General features: G+C 45.6%; 3 protein-coding genes across 4 annotated transcripts in view; 1 reads left to right on the top strand and 2 right to left on the bottom strand.

Annotated features, from left to right (window-relative positions):
- Window positions 1–7,139: 7,139 nt before the first annotated feature.
- On the bottom strand, window positions 7,140–9,486 carry chic2 (cysteine-rich hydrophobic domain 2). The gene is made up of 6 exons (XM_083693215.1): window positions 9,218–9,486; window positions 8,762–8,816; window positions 8,352–8,507; window positions 8,193–8,249; window positions 8,009–8,068; window positions 7,140–7,828 (listed from the first exon to the last, which is right to left on the bottom strand). The coding sequence occupies exons 1-6, from the start codon at window positions 9,352–9,354 to the stop codon at window positions 7,778–7,780; spliced, it is 516 nt and encodes a 171-aa protein (XP_083549341.1). The 5' UTR covers window positions 9,355–9,486; the 3' UTR covers window positions 7,140–7,777.
- A 1,030-nt stretch (window positions 9,487–10,516) lies between these two features.
- Window positions 10,517–14,166, bottom strand: LOC310821037 (OCIA domain-containing protein 1). 2 transcript variants are annotated; one of them, XM_083692886.1, is made up of 8 exons: window positions 14,000–14,166; window positions 13,639–13,723; window positions 13,452–13,505; window positions 12,724–12,771; window positions 12,418–12,541; window positions 12,114–12,289; window positions 11,764–11,919; window positions 10,517–10,941 (listed from the first exon to the last, which is right to left on the bottom strand). In XM_083692886.1, exons 1-8 carry the CDS (start codon window positions 14,048–14,050, stop codon window positions 10,904–10,906), a joined length of 732 nt encoding a protein of 243 aa, XP_083549012.1. In that variant the 5' UTR covers window positions 14,051–14,166; the 3' UTR covers window positions 10,517–10,903. The 2 variants fall into 2 exon arrangements, with proteins under 2 accessions (XP_083549012.1, XP_083549013.1); XM_083692887.1 differs by having other exon boundaries at window positions 10,517–10,938.
- Window positions 14,167–15,122: 956 nt separating this feature from the next.
- Window positions 15,123–19,156, top strand: part of LOC310820991 (sodium-dependent phosphate transport protein 2B-like) — a gene marked incomplete at both ends in the record, with an annotated part of 12,163 nt that continues 8,129 nt past the window's right edge. The window contains one exon of the mRNA XM_083692836.1: window positions 15,123–15,276. Coding sequence (XP_083548962.1) covers window positions 15,123–15,276 — 154 coding nt within the window. The remainder of the gene's footprint in view (window positions 15,277–19,156) is intronic.

The following is a 19,156-nucleotide window of genomic DNA, read 5'->3' as shown; positions in this document are numbered from 1 at the left end:
GGGGGGGGGGGGGGGGGGGCTGCACAGTCAGACATACAGTATGACATATCACGATTTCACACTGCACACTACCCACGATATTGTCATTGTTAATGTCATCATCTATTGCTATTTGTCCCTTCTGTTATGTTCTGGGTCAAATTGATCGATAAGTCACCTTAAAATACTCATTACCTCCAAAATATTTATTTTACCAGAATGACCATCAAGTCACAGCGATGATTATAAAAGATAACCACATTTTACTCATATTTATCCGCTTGTTTTTGTTATTATGTTTTGTCTTTTTGATAAGTTCATTAGCCCTTTCTAGTGGATCAGAGGAAGGCTCATGCTGAAAAAGAAACAAGTGAAATAGCATTTCAGTGATGTCGAACTCTAAAATGGGTCAGTTTGACCCGCAACATAGGTATTGTACTTATACATATTTATATTGTGCAATTTAATTTAGCTGGGGCGTGTTTTATTTGAGCATTTCGGAAGTTTAATTGTCCATGTACGTTGTGTATAACATTGTTGAGTCCCTGTGTGAACCAATCATATCACAGCTCTGCTCACTGACTATGTGAGGACTTTGAACTTTGATGGGACGCCACAGGAGATATAGAGAGTCGCAGTGATGCAGTGTGACCAGAGGGAGACGACGTGGAGTGTGAGATGGAGAGAGGCATGATGTTGGTCTTGAGTGTTGTTGTGGTGGCTGTGGGCCTCCTCTCCCTGGGCCAGGCTGCCCCACTCACTGCCGTCTGTCAGGACATGCTGACACCGCTGCAGCTGAGCGGCCCAGATGTGGTGAGGACCGTCTGTCTCTTTACATATCTAGTCTGTCTGTCTCTGTCTGTTTGAGTCTCTCTGTCTGTCTGTCTGCCTGCCTGCATATCAGTTGGTCTGACTGCCTGTCTGTCTGTCTGGCAACTGTAGGCATTAAATGAGTGTGCTTTTGTGTGTATTTTGTCTGCTGCGCAATGAGTTTCCAGATAGTGGTGATAATGATTTCAAATTTTCTGTCTGTCTGTCTGTATCTATCTGTGTCTGTCTGTCTGTGTATCTGTCTGTCTGTATCTATCTGTGTCTGTCTGTCTGTGTATCTGTCTGTCTGTATCTATCTGTGTCTGTCTGTCTGTGTCTGTCTGTCTGTCTGGTCAGTTTCTAGGGAAGTGGATGTTTGTAGGTGAGAGTACAGACATTCCGTGGAGCAGGTGGTTAACCAGGACGTTTATCGGCGGTGGCTGGGTGGAGGTGTCCCAGTGCCCAAACAAGACCAAACAGAATGTCCTCCAGGTTCAGAAAATGTAACCAAACCAAAATACACACACACACACACACAAGTATGCACATGTACACACACATACACACTAGATGATTAATCTCCATTTGTCTCCTGACAGATCTGACGACTGCTATAGTTTCAGCTATAAGATGTCATTTGACAAGAACACCTTCACCGTGGGTTAGTACAGGAGTGTGTGTGTGTGTGTGTGTGGATAGGTTGTTTAAACATAACTGATGAGTTAAAATAAATCTATTGACCTCCAAAGATTTGGACTTTTCATACCATTTAAGTGTGTGTGTGTGTGTGTGTGTGTGTGTGTGTGTGTGTGTTACAGAGGAACCTTATCAGTCTACACAGAACCTCTACAAGACAACTTGTCCTGACTGTCTCCTCATCAAGGACTCCACCACCATTTTCGGGAAAACCTTCGTCAGTCTTCAGATCTTGAGTATGAAAATATAAACATATCTGTGTGTGTGTGTGTGTGTGTCTGTGAGTGAGATATTCAAGGCAAAGTTTATTGGTCATATGTAGGTTATTTATGATCAGGGCCCTGAGTTTTTCCTTACCAGGTGACCTGACCAGGAAAAACTCAAGGTGCCCACATTTGGCTCCACAGTGTGACAAAATGTAAATAAACGACATTAAAAAAAACAACGTTTTGATTACATAACTACAATTACATTTTAAAATGATACTATAAAGTTACTATAACGTTATGGAAAGTGTCCACAAAGACTTGAGGTTTTGGGGCCGAGGTTTATTCATCTGTTCTCTCCTGCACTGGGACACCTCCACCCAGCCACCGCCGATAAACGTCCTGGTTAACCACCTGCTCCACGGAATGCGCTGTCATGTTGTAAAGGGGCAGTTCACTCCAATATCAAAGTGTGTCAAATGTTTTCAGACCTCAAAATCACTCTTGGGTGACAACTGCAAGTACAGCCAAATGTGTGTCGAGGTCTGAAAACTAAAAAATATGATTTTCCAATCAACTGTCCCTTTTAATCAACAGGTAAGAGACGAGAGCTCACCGCTGATGAACTGGACACCTTTAAGGAGCAAATTAAGTGTCTGAACATGCCGCCACCCGCCATCCTGGACGCAAAGTTTGGTCCGTAGCTTCTTGCCACAAAGTCTCTTTGCAGTGCGACTGATTGTCTGATTGGGCACAAAATGGCCACCGTGTATACAGAACTACTATTCCCATGTAGTCTTGTCCAGTGCAAACATCAGTGGAGGCTGGTGGAGGTAGAAATTGGAGAGCGGGATCATTGTAATGCATAGAAACACTGATACCATTCCTCATTCCATTCAGTGCTTTACAATGAGGGATTGTAAAAGTATGTTGCTGTATTTCCGTCTCTTATTCTATTTCCGTCTCTCTGTCTGTGTGTCTCTAGATCTGGAAGACTGCCAAAACGCCACTTTACGAGAGGACTTGACCGACTTCTTTCGAAGCGAAGGGGGAAAGGAAGTCAAAGAGTTTGTCGATAAGCTTCAGACGATGGACACACTAGAGTTGATTGGCTTCGTATGGAATAGCCTTTTTGGTTAATATGAAAAATGACAAAACGTGACCCGGTGACACTGAATTGTATGTTTCATGATCATTAGGTGGCGCTGACGGTCAAGTTTAATGTCAAGCTTGCAGAGGGAAATTCGAGGGAAGGCTGTGGAGCTGAAATGTTGGTGAGGTGATTAAATGGCATAGCAATGACAGAACAGTGTGGCACTTTTATTTCCATTAAAGGGGCAATCTGGGATTCAAACAACAACAAATCGGTCTCCCTCGTCAGTTTTTTTTTGGCAAACACCTGAGGGATGGGGCTGGAGAAAACGTTCCCACCCTCAAATTCATAGCCATGCAAGGATGAAAATGAGAATGAAAATGATGAAGTATTTTTTATTACATTGTTTCCAAAAAATTTAGTTATATTTGGGGTTCTAATGGGGGTAAGACAGTTGAACTTAGCTCACAAGGCATTTATAAGTTATGTTCTTCCAATTCTCAATATATCATTAATTTAGAAGTCCAAAACGGGATGTACCAATCCCAGATTGCCCCTTTAAGTTTTTTGAGTGAAATTGAAATTCAATTAGGGTGAAGCTGTACTGTGTATGACTTGTCTCGTGTGTGTGTGTGTGTGTGGAGAGAGACAGAGCAGGTCCTTTCGAACCACAGACAGAGTGAACACAGACCTTATTTCTGGGTAGTTTATTACTGTATATATACATACACCTGGGTTTATTCAGCAGGGCTGCCACCTCACAGGACGCTGCATATAGAAATAGACTGGGGAGAACAGACACGACCCACTGATGTGTGGAATAAGGAATTACGTTAGGCTCTATGTTACTTCTCTATCTGCAGCGGCCCGACGCGTTTCGCCCTACTGAACACACCCCTGTTCATACATCTCATACACACACACACACACACACACCTTTTACATCACACACACACAAACCTGTTACATCACACACACCTTTTCAGAAATACTCTACAGATAATACAAAAGGGTTGACTCTCATTCGCTGGGCAAGGTCCAATCATGGACTGAGATCTACTGAGAATGTTAACGTCTGCGTCCACACATTCACACACACACACACACACACACAGAGGAGTTCTGCTTATGGCCTCGAGCTTGATTCATAACAGAGGTAAACAATCAGAAAGCTTGACACGTGACCTACGACGAACCAATAAGAGACACCGTTTGGTGACATTTGAACCAGTCAGAGAGCTAGTTTAAAGACATGAACGCTCTCTGTAACGCTTGCGGTCGCCATGAGGGGCCGGGGCTGCGTTTCGTTCCAGAAAGCTGCCTCCTCTCACCTGGCCTCATCCACACACCCCTTCACTAAACTGAGATTGCCTAAAAAGCCAATCAGCCCATTTATGTCAGCTGCGGCTTTGGAAATGATGTAATGTCCTATTGTTCTGGCTTGAGCGTGTGTAATATTATGCATTAAACCGTCATTTATTTTTCTATTTTTGAGTGCTGGCACTGGTATTATTTACTTAAACTGTAGCTCCCCCTAGTGGTCACGACAAAGTTGACACCGACCAGATCTGTGAAGGAGGGTGAGCAAGAGGCTGATTGGAGGGAACTGCTTTCTGGAATGAAACACAACCTCGGGTTTTATCCCGAACTCCTGGCCCTAAAGAACTGGGGTCTCGCTCTCTTTGGGATGGCATGTGAGATCTGAACATGCTACATTACAATCCCCATGGGACATTCACAGATTGAGCAACATACAAATATGTGTCGCGTGAAACCAAATTCAGACCTCATACATGAATGTACCCTTGGCCCTTGTGGAGCGGGTCAACATCAAACCCCAGAAAAAAAACGCTTTAGAAAGGCGCTTTATTCCGTGGTGAGCAAGATTTCAAATGCGTACAGGTAGAAATGGAATGCATAGAGCTTGAATTCATGAGTCCTTGTTGTGCATTATAGAGAATCAGGCCCGATCGAGGACACATATTTCTATCTAAGAAATCTCTTGCGGAAGTTGCACACCGCTGAATAAAACCCCCTCTGAATGAAACCTCACCAATGGTCGGGAGTCAATTCCATTTTTAATTCACTCAATTCAGGAAGTGAACTGAAAAAACATCCAATTCAAAATATTCCGCATTGAAGAGCGTAGAGAAAATTGGGAACTGAAATTTCTGTTGACTTATTTTGATTACAAATGGGACCGAGCCCCGCCGTCAACACATGGGCCTCAATCTCTCTCAATCGTTAGAAACCCGACTCCTCCGTCCTCCACTCACTTCCCTTCTCAAAAAGGAAAAGGGGGCCAATGGAGGACAGAGGTAAGGATGCGAGGAGTCAGGTTTCTAACTGAGAAAAGGCAATGCATCTATCGATCAGTGAGTTTGACCCCGGGCTCTGATCGAAGGTCAGATTTGCTCCCCCCCCCCACCCCCCAATGTTTAAAAATGAAGCAGGTAATTTTGCGCCTTCCTGCCTTCTCTGGCAGAACATGCACATATGCTACATTTTTCTAACATAGGCAAACATGTGCATATATCCTTGTGTAAACAAACAAAACGTAAAATAGTCTGTAAAGGCCAGTACTCGACCCTCGACACCAGATTTGAGAAAGCGCTGAGTTTGGACCAAAACAGCTCTCTTCACTGTACGTTCTTCATCATGTGATCGCTACAGATCTATCATGACCATTTAGAACAACTCAAATCTATGTACTGAACCTTTAATGTTACAACAGAAGGTGGAGCCATCTCTCCTGGACCAGTGCTTGGGGGGCAGCAGCTACATGGAGCAGGGGAGGCTGGTGGAGGTAGAACTCGGGAGGACGGATTCATTGTAATGCATGGAACAGAATGAGGAATGGTATCAAACACACGTGAGGTGGGAGAATAGACAACGACACCGCTGACCTGAGATCAGAGTCTCTGGATGGGAAACGTGTGTGTTTGATACCATTCCTCATTCCGTTCCATGCATTACAATGAGCCCGTCCTTCGATTTCTACCTCCACCAGCCTCTCCTGACCTGGAGCGCACGTTACAAACCACACTGAGATTTTTTCAAATGCTGCATATTCATTTGTTTTTTCCATCGTAATCCCTGGTGCGTTCAACCAACCAACTATCCACCCACAGCAGGCTAGGCTACGTCCCACAGCAGGCTAGGCTACGTCCCAACATTCATACAATGGCTCCCCTCTCTCGTCTCCATTACCACGGAGAGATAAAAGCTCTGGAAAGGTCTCAAACATTCCACCGTGTTGCTTCCACCTGTCACGCTCTGTCTGACCAGTGGTCGTGGAGGAAAGGACACAAGGAAAGGTAACGAATTCTAACAATTGTGACAGAGCCATTTAAGTGAGTTAAGCTGGGAGAGAGAGAGTGGCTAATTCCCAATCATCTAAAATGGCCGCCTCCTTCCCGCATCTCCTTAATGATCTAGATGGAACCTTCCTAGGAAAGGAGACAAGGGAAGGAAGCTGTGAGGGTGTTGGGACAGAGCCACTGACCCGTGTGCTTCAGTGTTCACAGGACTGTAGTGTACCAGTCAAAAGAAAATCAAACACAAAACATTACGCAGAAAAGGATGTTTCTTTCACACACTCAACACCACACATACTCTCGTAAAAACAGACAGAACCAATGTAGGGAGAGACAAAATGGCGAAGTGATAAAAAACAAACAAACAAAAAAACAGCATTTTCAGCAATAAGGGTTATGATGAGGGGAACTTGGACTCGAGGCGAGTATCTCTCCATGTTTCTGTACACACACACACACACACACACACACACACACACACACACACACACACACACACACACACACACACACACACACACACACACACACACACACACACACACACACACACACACACACACACACACAGCAGTAAAACAAAACATCCACTGCCCTCTTTTCACAGAACAGGTAAACGAAACTAAAAGATACAACAAGAAAAACAAATAATAATAATAAAATAAAAAAAAAACAGTTCCGTATGACGTTCCGTTCCGCGGTTGCTAAGGTGGACACGGCAACAACCCACTGCCTGTATATACGGGAAACGGTGTTCTGCTTAGGGATCCATATACATTGTACACACAGAGAGTACAGTCAGACAAAACAAGTGTGATTGTCTCTAGTCAGGGTGAAGGGGTGGGGGGGGGGGGTCTGTCTGGGAGTTGATTGGGGGGGGAATAGTTGTGGTGTTTGGCTTTTTTCTCTCCGCCTCAGCTGTTCCTCCAGAGGACTTTTGGGGAGTCAAGAGGCTGATCGGTTACCACCACCACGGCTGTTCGTTCCATAAGTGCCGCTGCTGAAGTGCACTCCGTCGCTGTGTTCCGCTGGAAAAAATTATTCCCATTGCAGTTCCCACGAGCTGTTCATTTGAAGTTCTTTCACCGGAGCTGTTCGGTTTTGATTGTGACCTCAGCTGTTCCAGAGGCACCAATACAGCAGCAGATGCACTGTTCCAACAACACTAGGGTGTGGGGGGGGGGGGGGGGGTCAGCTATAGTGAAGGACTTAGTTAAGATTGTGCCTCTTTTATACAGGTATAGGGTGGCGGTGGGAGGATCATAATTCCAGTCATAGTTCCAGGAGAACTCGGAACCTATTCCGGAGTCCAGGTTCTCGGGTCCCTGCTCTTCTCTCAAGGCTGGGTCTCCCACGACGACCCACAGGCTGGTGCCAGTCAACATGTCAACCAGTCAAAGGATCAGGGCTCCTCCGAAAGGTCAAAGGGCAATTTCACATAAGTGTGGTGGTGGTGGTGGTGGTGGGGGGGTTATTGGGTTTGTAAACAGGTGTTGTCTGGGTAGGAAAGCAGGGAGAAGGGGGGTAGATAATATACCCAGTAAACACAAACTGGTGGTGGGTGGATTTTGGGGGAGGTGGACGGGGGTGAGGAGCGAGGCGGCCATGTTGGCTCTGTGACTGAGCCAGAGAGAGGCACCATGGGAGGAGCGTGCTGGGCGAGACTGCTGGGGGGGCTAGTCTGGTCTGAAGATGGGAATCTTGGGTAGAAACTCTATTAGAATCACCTAGAGGGGACAGAGAGAGACGCCTGTTATTCTGTGTGTGTGTTTGTGTGTTTGTGTGTGTCCGATAAAGAGAATAGAGGCAGTTGACGTAATCACTGTTTCCCTGCTGTCTGTCTGTCTGCGTCTGCCTGCGTGTCTGTGCCAACAGTGACAGAAGAAAGTGATAGACAAGGTACTCACGTATTCCATCATGTTGTTGGTTTCACACTTTCTCTTGCTCAGCCTCCAATGCAAACACAACTGAAGGGGGGGGGGGGGGGGAGACAACAAAGCTCCGGCTGTTACTCTAAATCCCCCTTACACACGTTTACACGTTAACACACACACACACACACACACACACACACACTTCTTGCCTACTCACCTTGTGGTAGAGTCTGCTGTTCTCCCACTCCAAGAGCTTTTCTATGGATCTGCGTGTCTGTTTGGGAGAGGAGAGACAGAAACAGGGAGGGAATATCAGAAAGGCGTGGGAGCTTAGGGGATAAAGCTGAGGGTTAAACACTGTGTGTGTGTCTCTCACCCTCTTGCTGAGACAGATGACCGGCCACAGGCTGAAGCCCAGTGTGCAGCAGCAGCAGAGACAGCCACACAGCAGCCAGCGTACGTTCACCGGCAGCGTCTTCTTCAGGCAGCCATTCACTCGGTTTATGCTGGACTTGAACTCCTCTGGCGCCACCTACAGGCACGGAGGACAGAGGGGGAACGCAGAGTCAAAAAATATCCTTAATTGTTAAAACACCTGACTCAATTAGTTGAATCAGGTGTTGTGTGAGTACTGGCCTGGAGATGAAGTCTGTACACCCCGTATTTCTCCAAGAGTAGGGTTAGATGACAACTGAATTCGCAGGCTTTGAGGGTTCATAGTTGATGCACACGTATTATAAACCGTTATAACAGTAGGTTATGCAGTGACATTCGTACTCAACTCACCTTCCCTGTAAGTGCCGAAGGAAACTCGGACTCGAATTTGTTGCTAAGTCCGAACCTGTGGATACAACACGCATCTTCATCAGATAAGGTGAGAAGCTAGCTAGCTAGCCAGACAGCTGATAGAGGACTGCTACATCGGTACAAGCTACTAGCTAGCACAACACCATTTTGTTTCAGTGTTTTAACTGTACTCCCATAACAACAAGTTTGCGGGTTAGCCCTGTTACCGTGAGCACAGACAGGCGGTTGACATTTGCCACTCTCACAATCGCAGGTCTTTCAAGTTAGTAGCTGACTATTAGCAGCGAGCTAACTACTATATCCGTGAGGCCCGATGGAGCGTTTCATGTTGTTGCTGGCCTCGTAGCTTCTTAACTTTCTTTTTATGGTTATTTTATGACAATTTCATAACGTTCGGATCTTTCCAGATCCCCCTAAATTCTGCCGGTTGCTTACACAGTGACGTGGCCGGATCCTCGCACTACCACCGGGTCCGGAGCATACTTTAGGAGCTGCTCCTCCGCGGCCCTGTCCTCGTCCTCCTCTTCTTCCTCCTCCTCCTCCTCGTAGATCTCATCAAAGTCCTCCATCATCGCACGACTCGGCCTCGCGCTTCCCGGGAGAGGCGCCGGGAGAGACACGATGCCGCTGTTGAATGGATCGAGATCCTTTCCGGTAACGATTACAAAAAAAAAGAACGCTAACGGTGGACAACAAGTACAAAATCTCCGTCCGGCTCTGAGATCACATCGGTACGAGGCTCCAAAACAAAACATCAACATCCGTCGCAGTACCCAGCCTAGACCGGAAGGGGGAGAGCCGTGCCTGCGTCATCGACTGACACACTGTCCTGAATGGATTTAATTAGAAACAGCTCAGTTGCTGTGAATAATAAACATTTGTGTTAAAAAAATTGCTAAAAAAATAAATAATTGTATTACTGTTTGAGTGTGTTTGTGTTATCAAATGTCTTTCTGCCGTTAGGGTTACACTGTATAGAGGAAATAGGTTACTATTCAAGAGAATATTGCACACATACAACTGTATGCACTTTGTAATTATGTGCTCAATACTGGTGGTAGAGCTTACCCAAAAAACAAAAACAACAACAATAGTATATTGCTCTGGATGGAGAGACAATTACCCCACTGACACTACAGGGCAGAGCTGGACAGGACTGGGCTGGCCTGGTTGCATGTCTGGAAAGGACAATGTGAGAGGAAAAAATCTGAGCCAGCACTGTATAGTCCAGGTCAGCTCTTGTGTGTGTAAAGCCCCAATCTGTGACACAGTTCAAAGGTTTATACCATATAAAGCAGCATTGTAACCAAGCGTCACATTTAGGTCCACCATTAGGCCAAGAAGACGCACTAAAGGTCAGAGGGCGACATTTGAGTTGACATGTCTCAGGCAGGGCTACCTCATCACGAGTGTGATTCCCAACCACCTCCGCTACACATGTGCATTCTTATATAGAGAACACCTAGCTCTAGTTTAGCATTAGTACTTTTAGTACTACTCAAAATGCAATAAAATACTTTTTAATGCATTATCAAAGCACTGTTCCAGGAATTAAATATACTTCTGTCATTAGGATATCTAAGAGGCTTTAATGCCCCAAATAAATATATTTTGGGACCAAACGTATGGTGGACTGATGAGAAATATGAGTTAAGTTCTCCTTAATGGTTTAATTCTCATTCGCAAACAACAGATTTTAACACACACAAAGGCAACATTGCATTCTTCCATAGATTGATTGATTTTATTTGATAATTAAAAGTAGTCATCTGCTCCAGCCAGAGACATTAGTGCATCCATTAAAAATGATCGATGGAAAAAACACAAAGCCTGAAGGCTTATTTCCATTGTGGTCCTCCAGTGAGATGGCAGGGGGTGGGCAAGACTGGCCCACCATTTGGTTTAATTGACATGTTCAACGACAATACCACCACACACACACACACACACACACACACAAACTGCTGCTGGACGCCATGACACACACACACACACACACACACACACTGAGTCTACATTTACAATCAAGCCCTGGGTTTAGTGGTTATTGTGCTGTGATCAGCGTTGTTGTTATTGTTGTTGTTGTTGTCGTCGTCGTTGTCAGACGGGCAGAATGGAGTCTTATTCCTCCCAGGAGTCTCCATAGAGGTTCTTCACTGCTGAGAAACAAAGAGAAGAAACAAAAGGCAGGGTGAGGATGGATGGAACACCTGGAAGTACAGGTCTCAGGTGTTGCATTTCCATGCGTGGGTGGCCAATACAGGTATTTCAGTCAGGATACTTACGTCAGTTTAATATTGTTTAATGAAACGGTAGTACATTAGGTTTAACTTAATTGGATGGCTCCGCTCTGTATAGCTCCCCACCTGATGGTTAACAACATCAAATACAATAATATAAGGCAGGGAGCCCATAACTTCTCAAACCCCGCCGTAGGTAGGTCAACACAGAGCGACCGAGTGGGTGGAGGCTGGGGCGGTGGGTGGGACGACCCATAACTATAACTCGCATAGTCAGTGACGTCACACTGTTTAACCATGGTGGAGTGCTGCATACAGTAACTTGGCTCTTTTAAGCCTTGTCCCTGAGACATGTCATGTGCTTTGCATACGTGAGATCTCTCCGTCTCTCTGGTTTCATTCCCACTGGGGGAGTCCTTTTCTCTGGCTTGTTTTTTGTGGGTCTTCGGTTGGGTGTTGTTTGATATTCTATTTATTGTTTCCATTGTTTGTTTGTCGTATGTAAAGCACTTGGAGACAACTGACATTGTAGAACACTGCTGCTATACAATTGATTTATGGATTGAAATGATCTAACATTTCTGCGTCCCATTTCTCTATTCACCATTGGCTTTACCTCGAATCAATCATCTCCCACACACACATTTGCCGAAATCAAATCATAATAAATACTTTAGTCAGTCCCACTAAGGCCAGGTTTAAGTGTGTGTGTGTGTGTGTGTGTGTGTGTTGAGTACTCACCTTCCCTCTTGGGCGTCTCTGTGGGCCTCTCTGGCGTGGGTGGAGTCTCAGCCTTCTGGTTGAGTGTGACCTCGTAGTTCTCCCGGTTCCTGTTCCGGAGGTCCTCGTACAGGACCGCCTTCCTCCTGGGCGCCTGCTCCTCCTGGTACGACTGGGCTACAGACAGAAGAAGAAGAAGAAGGAGAGAGAAGAAGAAGAGGGGAAGAGAAGGAGAGAGAAGAAGAAGAAGAAGAAGAGGAAAAAGAAGACATTATTGTCCATGACACAGAAATTCCACTTTTTTTGCTTAATTGTAAAAAAAAAAAAAGAAAAGAAAGTGCTGTGCAAATTGATTTGCTTGTCACGGTTACCTGGGGGGTTCAAGTGGTCCCCGTGGCCTGTGGTGGCAGTGACAGGAGTGTCATTGTTGTAGTCGTAGTCTCTGGCGTGGGGGGGCGTCTGGCTGGCCGAGTCTGCTGCCTGGAACATGGACTCAAAGGACAGCTGGTCCGGGTCACTCAGCTCTGACTGGACACCCTGGGGGGACCTGGGGGACAGGGAGGGAGACAGTGTATGTATGTATGTATGTATGTATGTGTTTGTATATATATAATGCTGACTGTGGTGTAGGCAGGTGTGTGTGTGTGTGTGTGTGTGTGTGTGTGTGGTACTGACTGTGGAGTAGACGAGCGTGTTCTCATGGCCTGTCCCAGGGGAGAGTGCTCCAGCCTCTTGAACTTCTCCTGACACGTCTTCATATACGACATCTTCCCAGCCAGGTAGCCACACAGACCAGCGACTGGACACACACACGAAATGTATCCACTCACAGACCGTACTTTGATAAACACAAACTCTGTACATGTTTTAACCATTACTTACTATTTAGTTTAAACTCAAACCAATTTCACCCTCTCACCATCAACAACAACAACAACAACAACCAACAACAACAACACGTGTTTCAGTGAACTCACTCACAGGCCACTTTGGGTAGAGAGCCAAACCTGGGAGAGGACGTCAGCGCTCCTGCAAGACAGGAAGAAAGCACTGTTTCCTCTCAGCTGTCCATTTGTTGTCTACCAGACGCAAGTGAAGGCCAGAGACATCAAGTGATACATAGGCAGTAGATGCTAAGCGGGATCCTTGGGTGGACCAGATACGTCATTTATTTTTTATTCATCCTTTATTTATTCAGGGGGGAGTACCATTGAGACCCAGGTCTTTTTTTTTTTTTTCTTTTTTTTTTAAATGTTCAAGGGTGCCCTGATTCCAAAATATATTGTCGTGAACGGCGGGGTACAGCAGCTTGCCCTAAGCGGGTATCGAACTCACAACCTTCCGCTTATAAACCGGCCGCACTAGCTACAACACCCTGAGAGTTAACTCCCTTGGCGGAGCTGCTAACGGGCCTTCCACAGGGTCGTTACACTGTCCCCTCCGCTCAGGAAAGTGTGCCCTCACGCTTCACGATACCAAGTCCCTCACGTGGACACGCCTCTCCATTGTCTGCTCCACTGACAATTAATGACTTCACACTGACCTGTTTGACACTAGGCGTAAACCTAAACCTTGCCTAAGCCTACATGTTTCACTTCAATGACGTGACATCAGAGTCGGGCCATCCCAAGGATCCCACTGAGCACCTACCATTGATGCATTGTGTACAGGACAGTCGACAATACAGAGAGGCTACAGGTGGGAGGTACCTTTAGTGATGAGGGCTTGAGTGACAGCCATGCTGACCACTGAGAAGGGCAGCGCTGTCGGGAGGGAGGGGAGAGACAAAGTGTACACCAATTATATGCAAGTGCATATAACTTCTAATTCTAATTTGGTTTGTAATACTGAGCTTTGCTTTGATTTGATTTGTGTGTTGGTAACATGGTAACTTACATCTGTAATAGAAGCTCTCCTGGTTGCATTCCTTGAAGACCCTCCTCTCCTCATCTGTGGGAATGTAGTCCTTTCCCAAAGGACCCTACACACACACACACACACACACACACACACACACACACACACACACACACACACACACACACACCTTGTTTACTCGGCATGCTAGGGCAGCTGTCATAACAGTAGGTTCCAAAGTGATGACTGGCAAGTTAACAAGTCAGGACATTTGCTGACTAGCCAAGGTGAACGACAAATAACAAAACTCCTGATAGACATGCTTGTTGAAGTTAGCTAGAACTGATGAGGTTAGCTAGCTAGAGGGGTTATAGTTAGATCGTTAGCAAGCGGTATTTACCTGTGACTCGCGTTGTCGTTCCTCCGTGAAACCGGTGGAGATTGGTGACATGTTAAAAATAATGTCCGACAACTTTACTCCTTAGAGAATGTGCCAAAGTGTACAGACCCACTCTCCCGACTGATTTCGTAAATGTTGATACAATATCATGGCACAAAGGGAAACTGAGTTGACCCGGAAACACCTTTTTGAGGGTTGAAAGTTTCGAACGCAGACTTTTATTTCGAAGGTTCTCCGTAACACACTCATTAATCATCATCAGAGTAAATGTTTTGTTAGCCTTTTGGGATGATCTATTCTCGCTCTTTTAATATAAGACGAATGATTAAAGTGTGATTAAATGGGAATTAAATTCAAATGGAGGTTGTTCAGCAATCCCGAGAGGGCTTTTATTTTTTATATTTGTTGAATCTCACCAGGACGTTGTCTTAGTGTATGGAAGTGTTGCCAGATTTACAGAAAGGTTATTTTAGGATATGTTGAGCTGCATGTGCCTGACAACATGCAAGATTGACATGCCTAGTATAGCAACACACCAGGGGAGGCTGGTGAAAGTAGAAATGGGACGGGCTCATTGTAATGCATGGAATGGAATTAGAATGGTATCAAACATGTGAGCCACTTTAGACTTTAGCACCCTTAGTAGGCCTGATAAACAGCATGTTGGTCTAATGGACAGCGTCTTGCTGCATCATGGAACCTTCAGAGGAGGATGTCCTGTATGTGTGTGCTATTGCCAGGAGTGTTCCTGCTACGCCAAGACTCAGATCCTTTTTAACATTATCACCAAACAAATAGATTTAGAACATGTTCACATTAAAGCAATACGATGCTCCAGAACAAGGGAGCGGGAACCTCACCAAGTCACTTTCCTGTATGTGCAAATATACTTGGCCAAATAAAAGAATTCTGATTCTGATTCTGATTCTGGGAAATTGATGCTATTTCATTATGAATGATAGAGGGTCAATTAATCAGATGATGAATAATAGTGATTAAAGATAAATATAATGAATTTTCCTGGTTATGAATAATGATGTGCTGTTCAGTAACTCAGTCTCTCTCTTAGGTGGACCCAATCATATCTCTCAGTTGAGATGGTGAGGTGGTCAACGGATTCACCATGGAATTCACCTGTTCCTCTGACCGCCAGCCACAATGCACCTACACCTACTGGTCCTTCCAGGGCCTCACGGCCAATGGCAGGGTTCTCAGGTGGACCCCAGAGAGATGGGACAGCGATGTGGATCTGCAGTGCACTGCCCTCAACCCAGAGAGTGGGAAATCAAAAGAAGTGCAAACAAAAGAAAGGGGAGGAGAGAGGGAGAGAGAGAGAGAGAGGGAGAGGGAGAGAGAGAGAGAGAGAGAGAGAGAGAGAGAGAGAGGGAGGGAGGAAGAGAGAGAGAGGGGGGGAGCGAGAAAGTATGGTTATTATAGGGTAGTACTGTAGGGACTAGGGACTATTATGGTTATTACAGGGTAGTACTGTAGGGACTAGTATGGTTATGAAAGGGTAGTAATGGAGGGACTAGGATCGTTATTATAGGGTAGTACTGTAGGGACTAGTGTGGTTATTACAGGGTAGTACTGTAGGGACTAGTATGGTTATGAAAGGGTAGTAATAGAGGGACTAGGATCGTTATTATAGGGTAGTACTGTAGGGACTAGTGTGGTTATTATAGGGTAGTACTGTAGGGACTAGTATGGTTATGAAAGGGTAGTAATGGAGGGACTAGGATCGTTATTATAGGGTAGTACTGTTGGGACTAGTGTGGTTATTATAGGGTAGTACTGTTGGGACTAGTGTGGTTATTATAGGGTAGTACTGTTGGGACTAGGGACTAGGATGGTTATTATAGGGTAGTACTGTAGGGACTAGGATTGTTATTATAGGGTAGTACTGTAGGGACTAGGATCGTTATTATAGGGTAGTCTGTATGGACTAGGGACTAGGATAGTTATTATAGGGTAGTACTGTAGGGACTAGGATAGTTATTATAGGGTAGTACTGTATGAATTTATTCACAAGGGGACCCTGGTACGTGGGTCCAGAGGCCAAAAAAAGTATTTTAACACCAATAACAAGTTTATGCCTGGAAAAGGTTTAAGGCCACAGGGGTAGGGGGTTTCTGTTGGCTCGTAGATGAGGTGTAGTGGCACCCAATGTCCAGTAGGTGGTGGCAGTGTGTCACTGTGTGGCCATGATGAACAGAAACAAGCACCGGTTTCTATCAGGAAAAGGAGGAGCCTACTCCTGGCTGAAGAGTTTGGAAACATTGGAAAAGGTCAAGGAAAAATTGGAGGGTTTGGGGTGTGTGTGTGTTTGTTGGGGGTGGGGTGGGGTGTGTGTGTGTGTGTGTGTGTGTGTGTGTGTGTGTGTGTGTGTGTGTGTGTGTGTGTGTGTGTGTGTGTGTGTGTGTGTGTTTGTGTCTGTGTGTGTGTGTGTGTGTGTCTGTGTGTGTGTGTGTGTGTGTCTGTCTGTCTGTCTGTCTGTCTGTCTGTCTGTCTGTCTGTCTGTCTGTCTGTGTCTGTGTATGTGTTTGTGTGTGTGTTTACAATCAATACATCTATTGATGGGCTTAAAATAGCAGTGTATCGTTTCCTCTCTGGTTCCATTTGTGATCAATGGACACTCTGGAGGCTCATGACTCTGGTCCAGTGATGTAGGAGGGACAGGGTTGTTCCAGGCTAAGGATTTGGTGTGTGCATGTGTGTGTGTGTGTGTGTGTGTGTGTGTGTGTGTGTGTGTGTGTGTGTGTGTGTGTGTCAAGCTGTGTCACTCAAAAGCACTACCATGGTAATATACACAGTACCTTACACACACACACACACACACACACACACACACACACACACACACACACACACACACACACATACACACTCACACACACACACACACACACACACACACACACACACACACACACACACACTCACACAAACACTGTAGGTCTAACTAAGGTTTATAATGATATTTGGGCCTCCATCCATCCATCCATCCATCCATCCATTCACACTCTCAGTTTGCGCTCTACTCCTGATCCATGTGTACAGTTGGTTCAGGGACATGTACAGAAGTCATGCGCTTCTAATTGGAAATCACATTGATTTGTGCCCTGCATCACATTCAGAACAGAGGAATGGGCACACTGTACCCTCCGCTCCTGTCTATCTGTGTCAGTGTAGACCTTGGCCATGGGGAATCCTCCACTCTCATTCCTCTCTCTGGCTAGAAAACACAGACTGGACCGACCCAGAGCAGAGCACTGTTCTGACCTGACCTGGTACCACTCCTCTGTGGACCACAAGTGTTCTGACCTGACCTGGTACCACTTCTCTGGACCACAGCTTCTCTTAGGCCTTCAACAGACACCAGGTGGGGCAGGGTGAGCTGCTCTAATCTTCTCTGCTCCTGAACCAGGCCAGGGGAAGCACCAGAGTGTAGGGTGAAGGTGGAGAGAGCCGTCTCAGGTGAGCACGGAGACATTTCGACACACCCGCTGGTCGAACCGCTCCTTTCAGGTGATTGGGACTGATAAGATAATCAGAAACCGGTGGCGCTCCTGGCGATCTGAGTGCCGCCACTGACAACGCTGAGATTATCTGCACGAGTGGGTGACCCCACCTCCCTACCTCCCTCCTCCCTCCTCCCTCCTCCTCCTCCCTCCCTCCTCCTCCTCCCTCCCTCCCCCTCCCCCCTCTCTCAGTGGACAGATAACTACCCCAGCACAGGTGGGCTCTCCGGAGTTACCTGCGACCACAACAGTCTGTGACCCAAGACCGTCGGGGACTGCGAACGTGCCCCACCTGCCCACAGGTGAGTAGGAGGAACGTGTCCACTGTGAGGCATGAGGGGGTTTTATTGGGGTAAATATGGGGGTGCTGGACGCTGTAAAACAACCACTGCCATTGTGAGTCAAAAGAAAATCCTATCTTTTCAGTGAGGTTTATCTCACTTAGTATCATTAACTTATATGACCGTTCTTCTTCAGGGGGGTTATTGTTTATTAACTCTAAATGATCGTTACGACTTCAACAAACACTTTGTTTTGTTTTTAAAGATATTAAATGATATGATTGTGGTACCTACAGTATACTGTGCTTGCAGAACAAAGTGTTGAATATTCCAGTGTGTACAGCGGTATCAGAACTGGGACACAGGGTGTTTTTTTGTTATCGATCCATTTTTGTTCCACACTATTAGTCATTATTCCGAAACTGCCTTAGCAATGGTTACAGGTTCACTCGTTATGTTCATAAGTTCTGTTGACAACCCAAGCCCCTAATTTGTGCTGTTTCCATCAGAAATTCATCACACACACACACACACACACACACACACACACACACACACACACACACACACACACACACACACACACTTTCATTCACTCACTTGTCAGAATATTGATTCTCTCTGTCGCCACATCAGTCTACTGTAGTGTTTTTTTCCATCCTCACAGCAGCACGATAGCAGAATTAATATCTCTCCTTATAGTCTGATCTAAACCCTAACCCTAACCCTAACCCTAACCCTAACCCTAATCTAAACAGCACTCTTAGGTGTGTGTGTGTGTGTGTGTGTCTGTGTATGTGTGTCTGTGTATGTGTGTGTACATGCCTGCGTGTGTGAGTGTGTGTGTGTGTGTGTGTGTGTGTGTGCGCACATTTTTTTCTTGCTTATGAAAAAGAGGGACTATAGATCAGATACAGTAGAAATCCACGTCTTTCATGTCTTAATCACTCAGAAGCAACTCAAGTCAAAGTGGCTTTAATGCCAATTCTTCACGTCAAGACATACAAAGGAATCGAGAGGACGTTTCTCACTCTCCCACGGTGAGACAGATAAAGTGCCCAGGCACAACAGATAAGACAAGACATACTAAAAGTAAAACATTCAATTGCACAACAGATAAGACGTCTACTAATGCTAGGATGATAGACAATAAAAATAATTTAAACAGTGCAACAACATCACAAAGCTCCGATGATCACAGTCATTAGAAGAGCCATCCTTTAACAATTCCTTATCCATATCCATTTATCTCCAGGGACACAATAACACACCTTTGCACTTTGCGGACTTTTCCGCTCCGGAAAAGCCCTCAAGCCACCATCTCACTCCGCTAATAGATAAGATATAGTGTCCTGCCC

The sequence above is a fragment of the Argentina silus genome, assembly GCF_951799395.1.
Source record: "Argentina silus genome assembly, chromosome: 21".
NCBI lineage: Eukaryota > Metazoa > Chordata > Actinopteri > Argentiniformes > Argentinidae > Argentina > Argentina silus.
The sequence above is the reverse complement of the archived record's forward strand: the minus strand, read 5'-3'. Positions and strand labels throughout refer to the sequence as shown.

Coding starts and splice junctions, on each gene's coding strand:
- chic2 (XM_083693215.1), bottom strand. CDS start 9,354: ATGATGGAGGACTTTGATGAGATCTACGAGGAGGAGGAGGAGGAAGAA. Junction 8,817..9,217: donor GGATCCGGCCACGTCACTGT/GTAAGCAACCGG, acceptor TTGTATCCACAG/GTTCGGACTTAGCAACAAAT. Junction 8,069..8,192: donor ACAGCAGACTCTACCACAAG/GTGAGTAGGCAA, acceptor CCCCCCCTTCAG/TTGTGTTTGCATTGGAGGCT.
- LOC310821037 (XM_083692886.1), bottom strand. CDS start 14,050: ATGTCACCAATCTCCACCGGTTTCACGGAGGAACGACAACGCGAGTCA. Junction 12,542..12,723: donor CTCTCTACCCAAAGTGGCCT/GTGAGTGAGTTC, acceptor GTGTGTGTCCAG/TCGCTGGTCTGTGTGGCTAC. Junction 12,290..12,417: donor ACACGCTCGTCTACTCCACA/GTCAGTACCACA, acceptor CCTGTCCCCCAG/GTCCCCCCAGGGTGTCCAGT.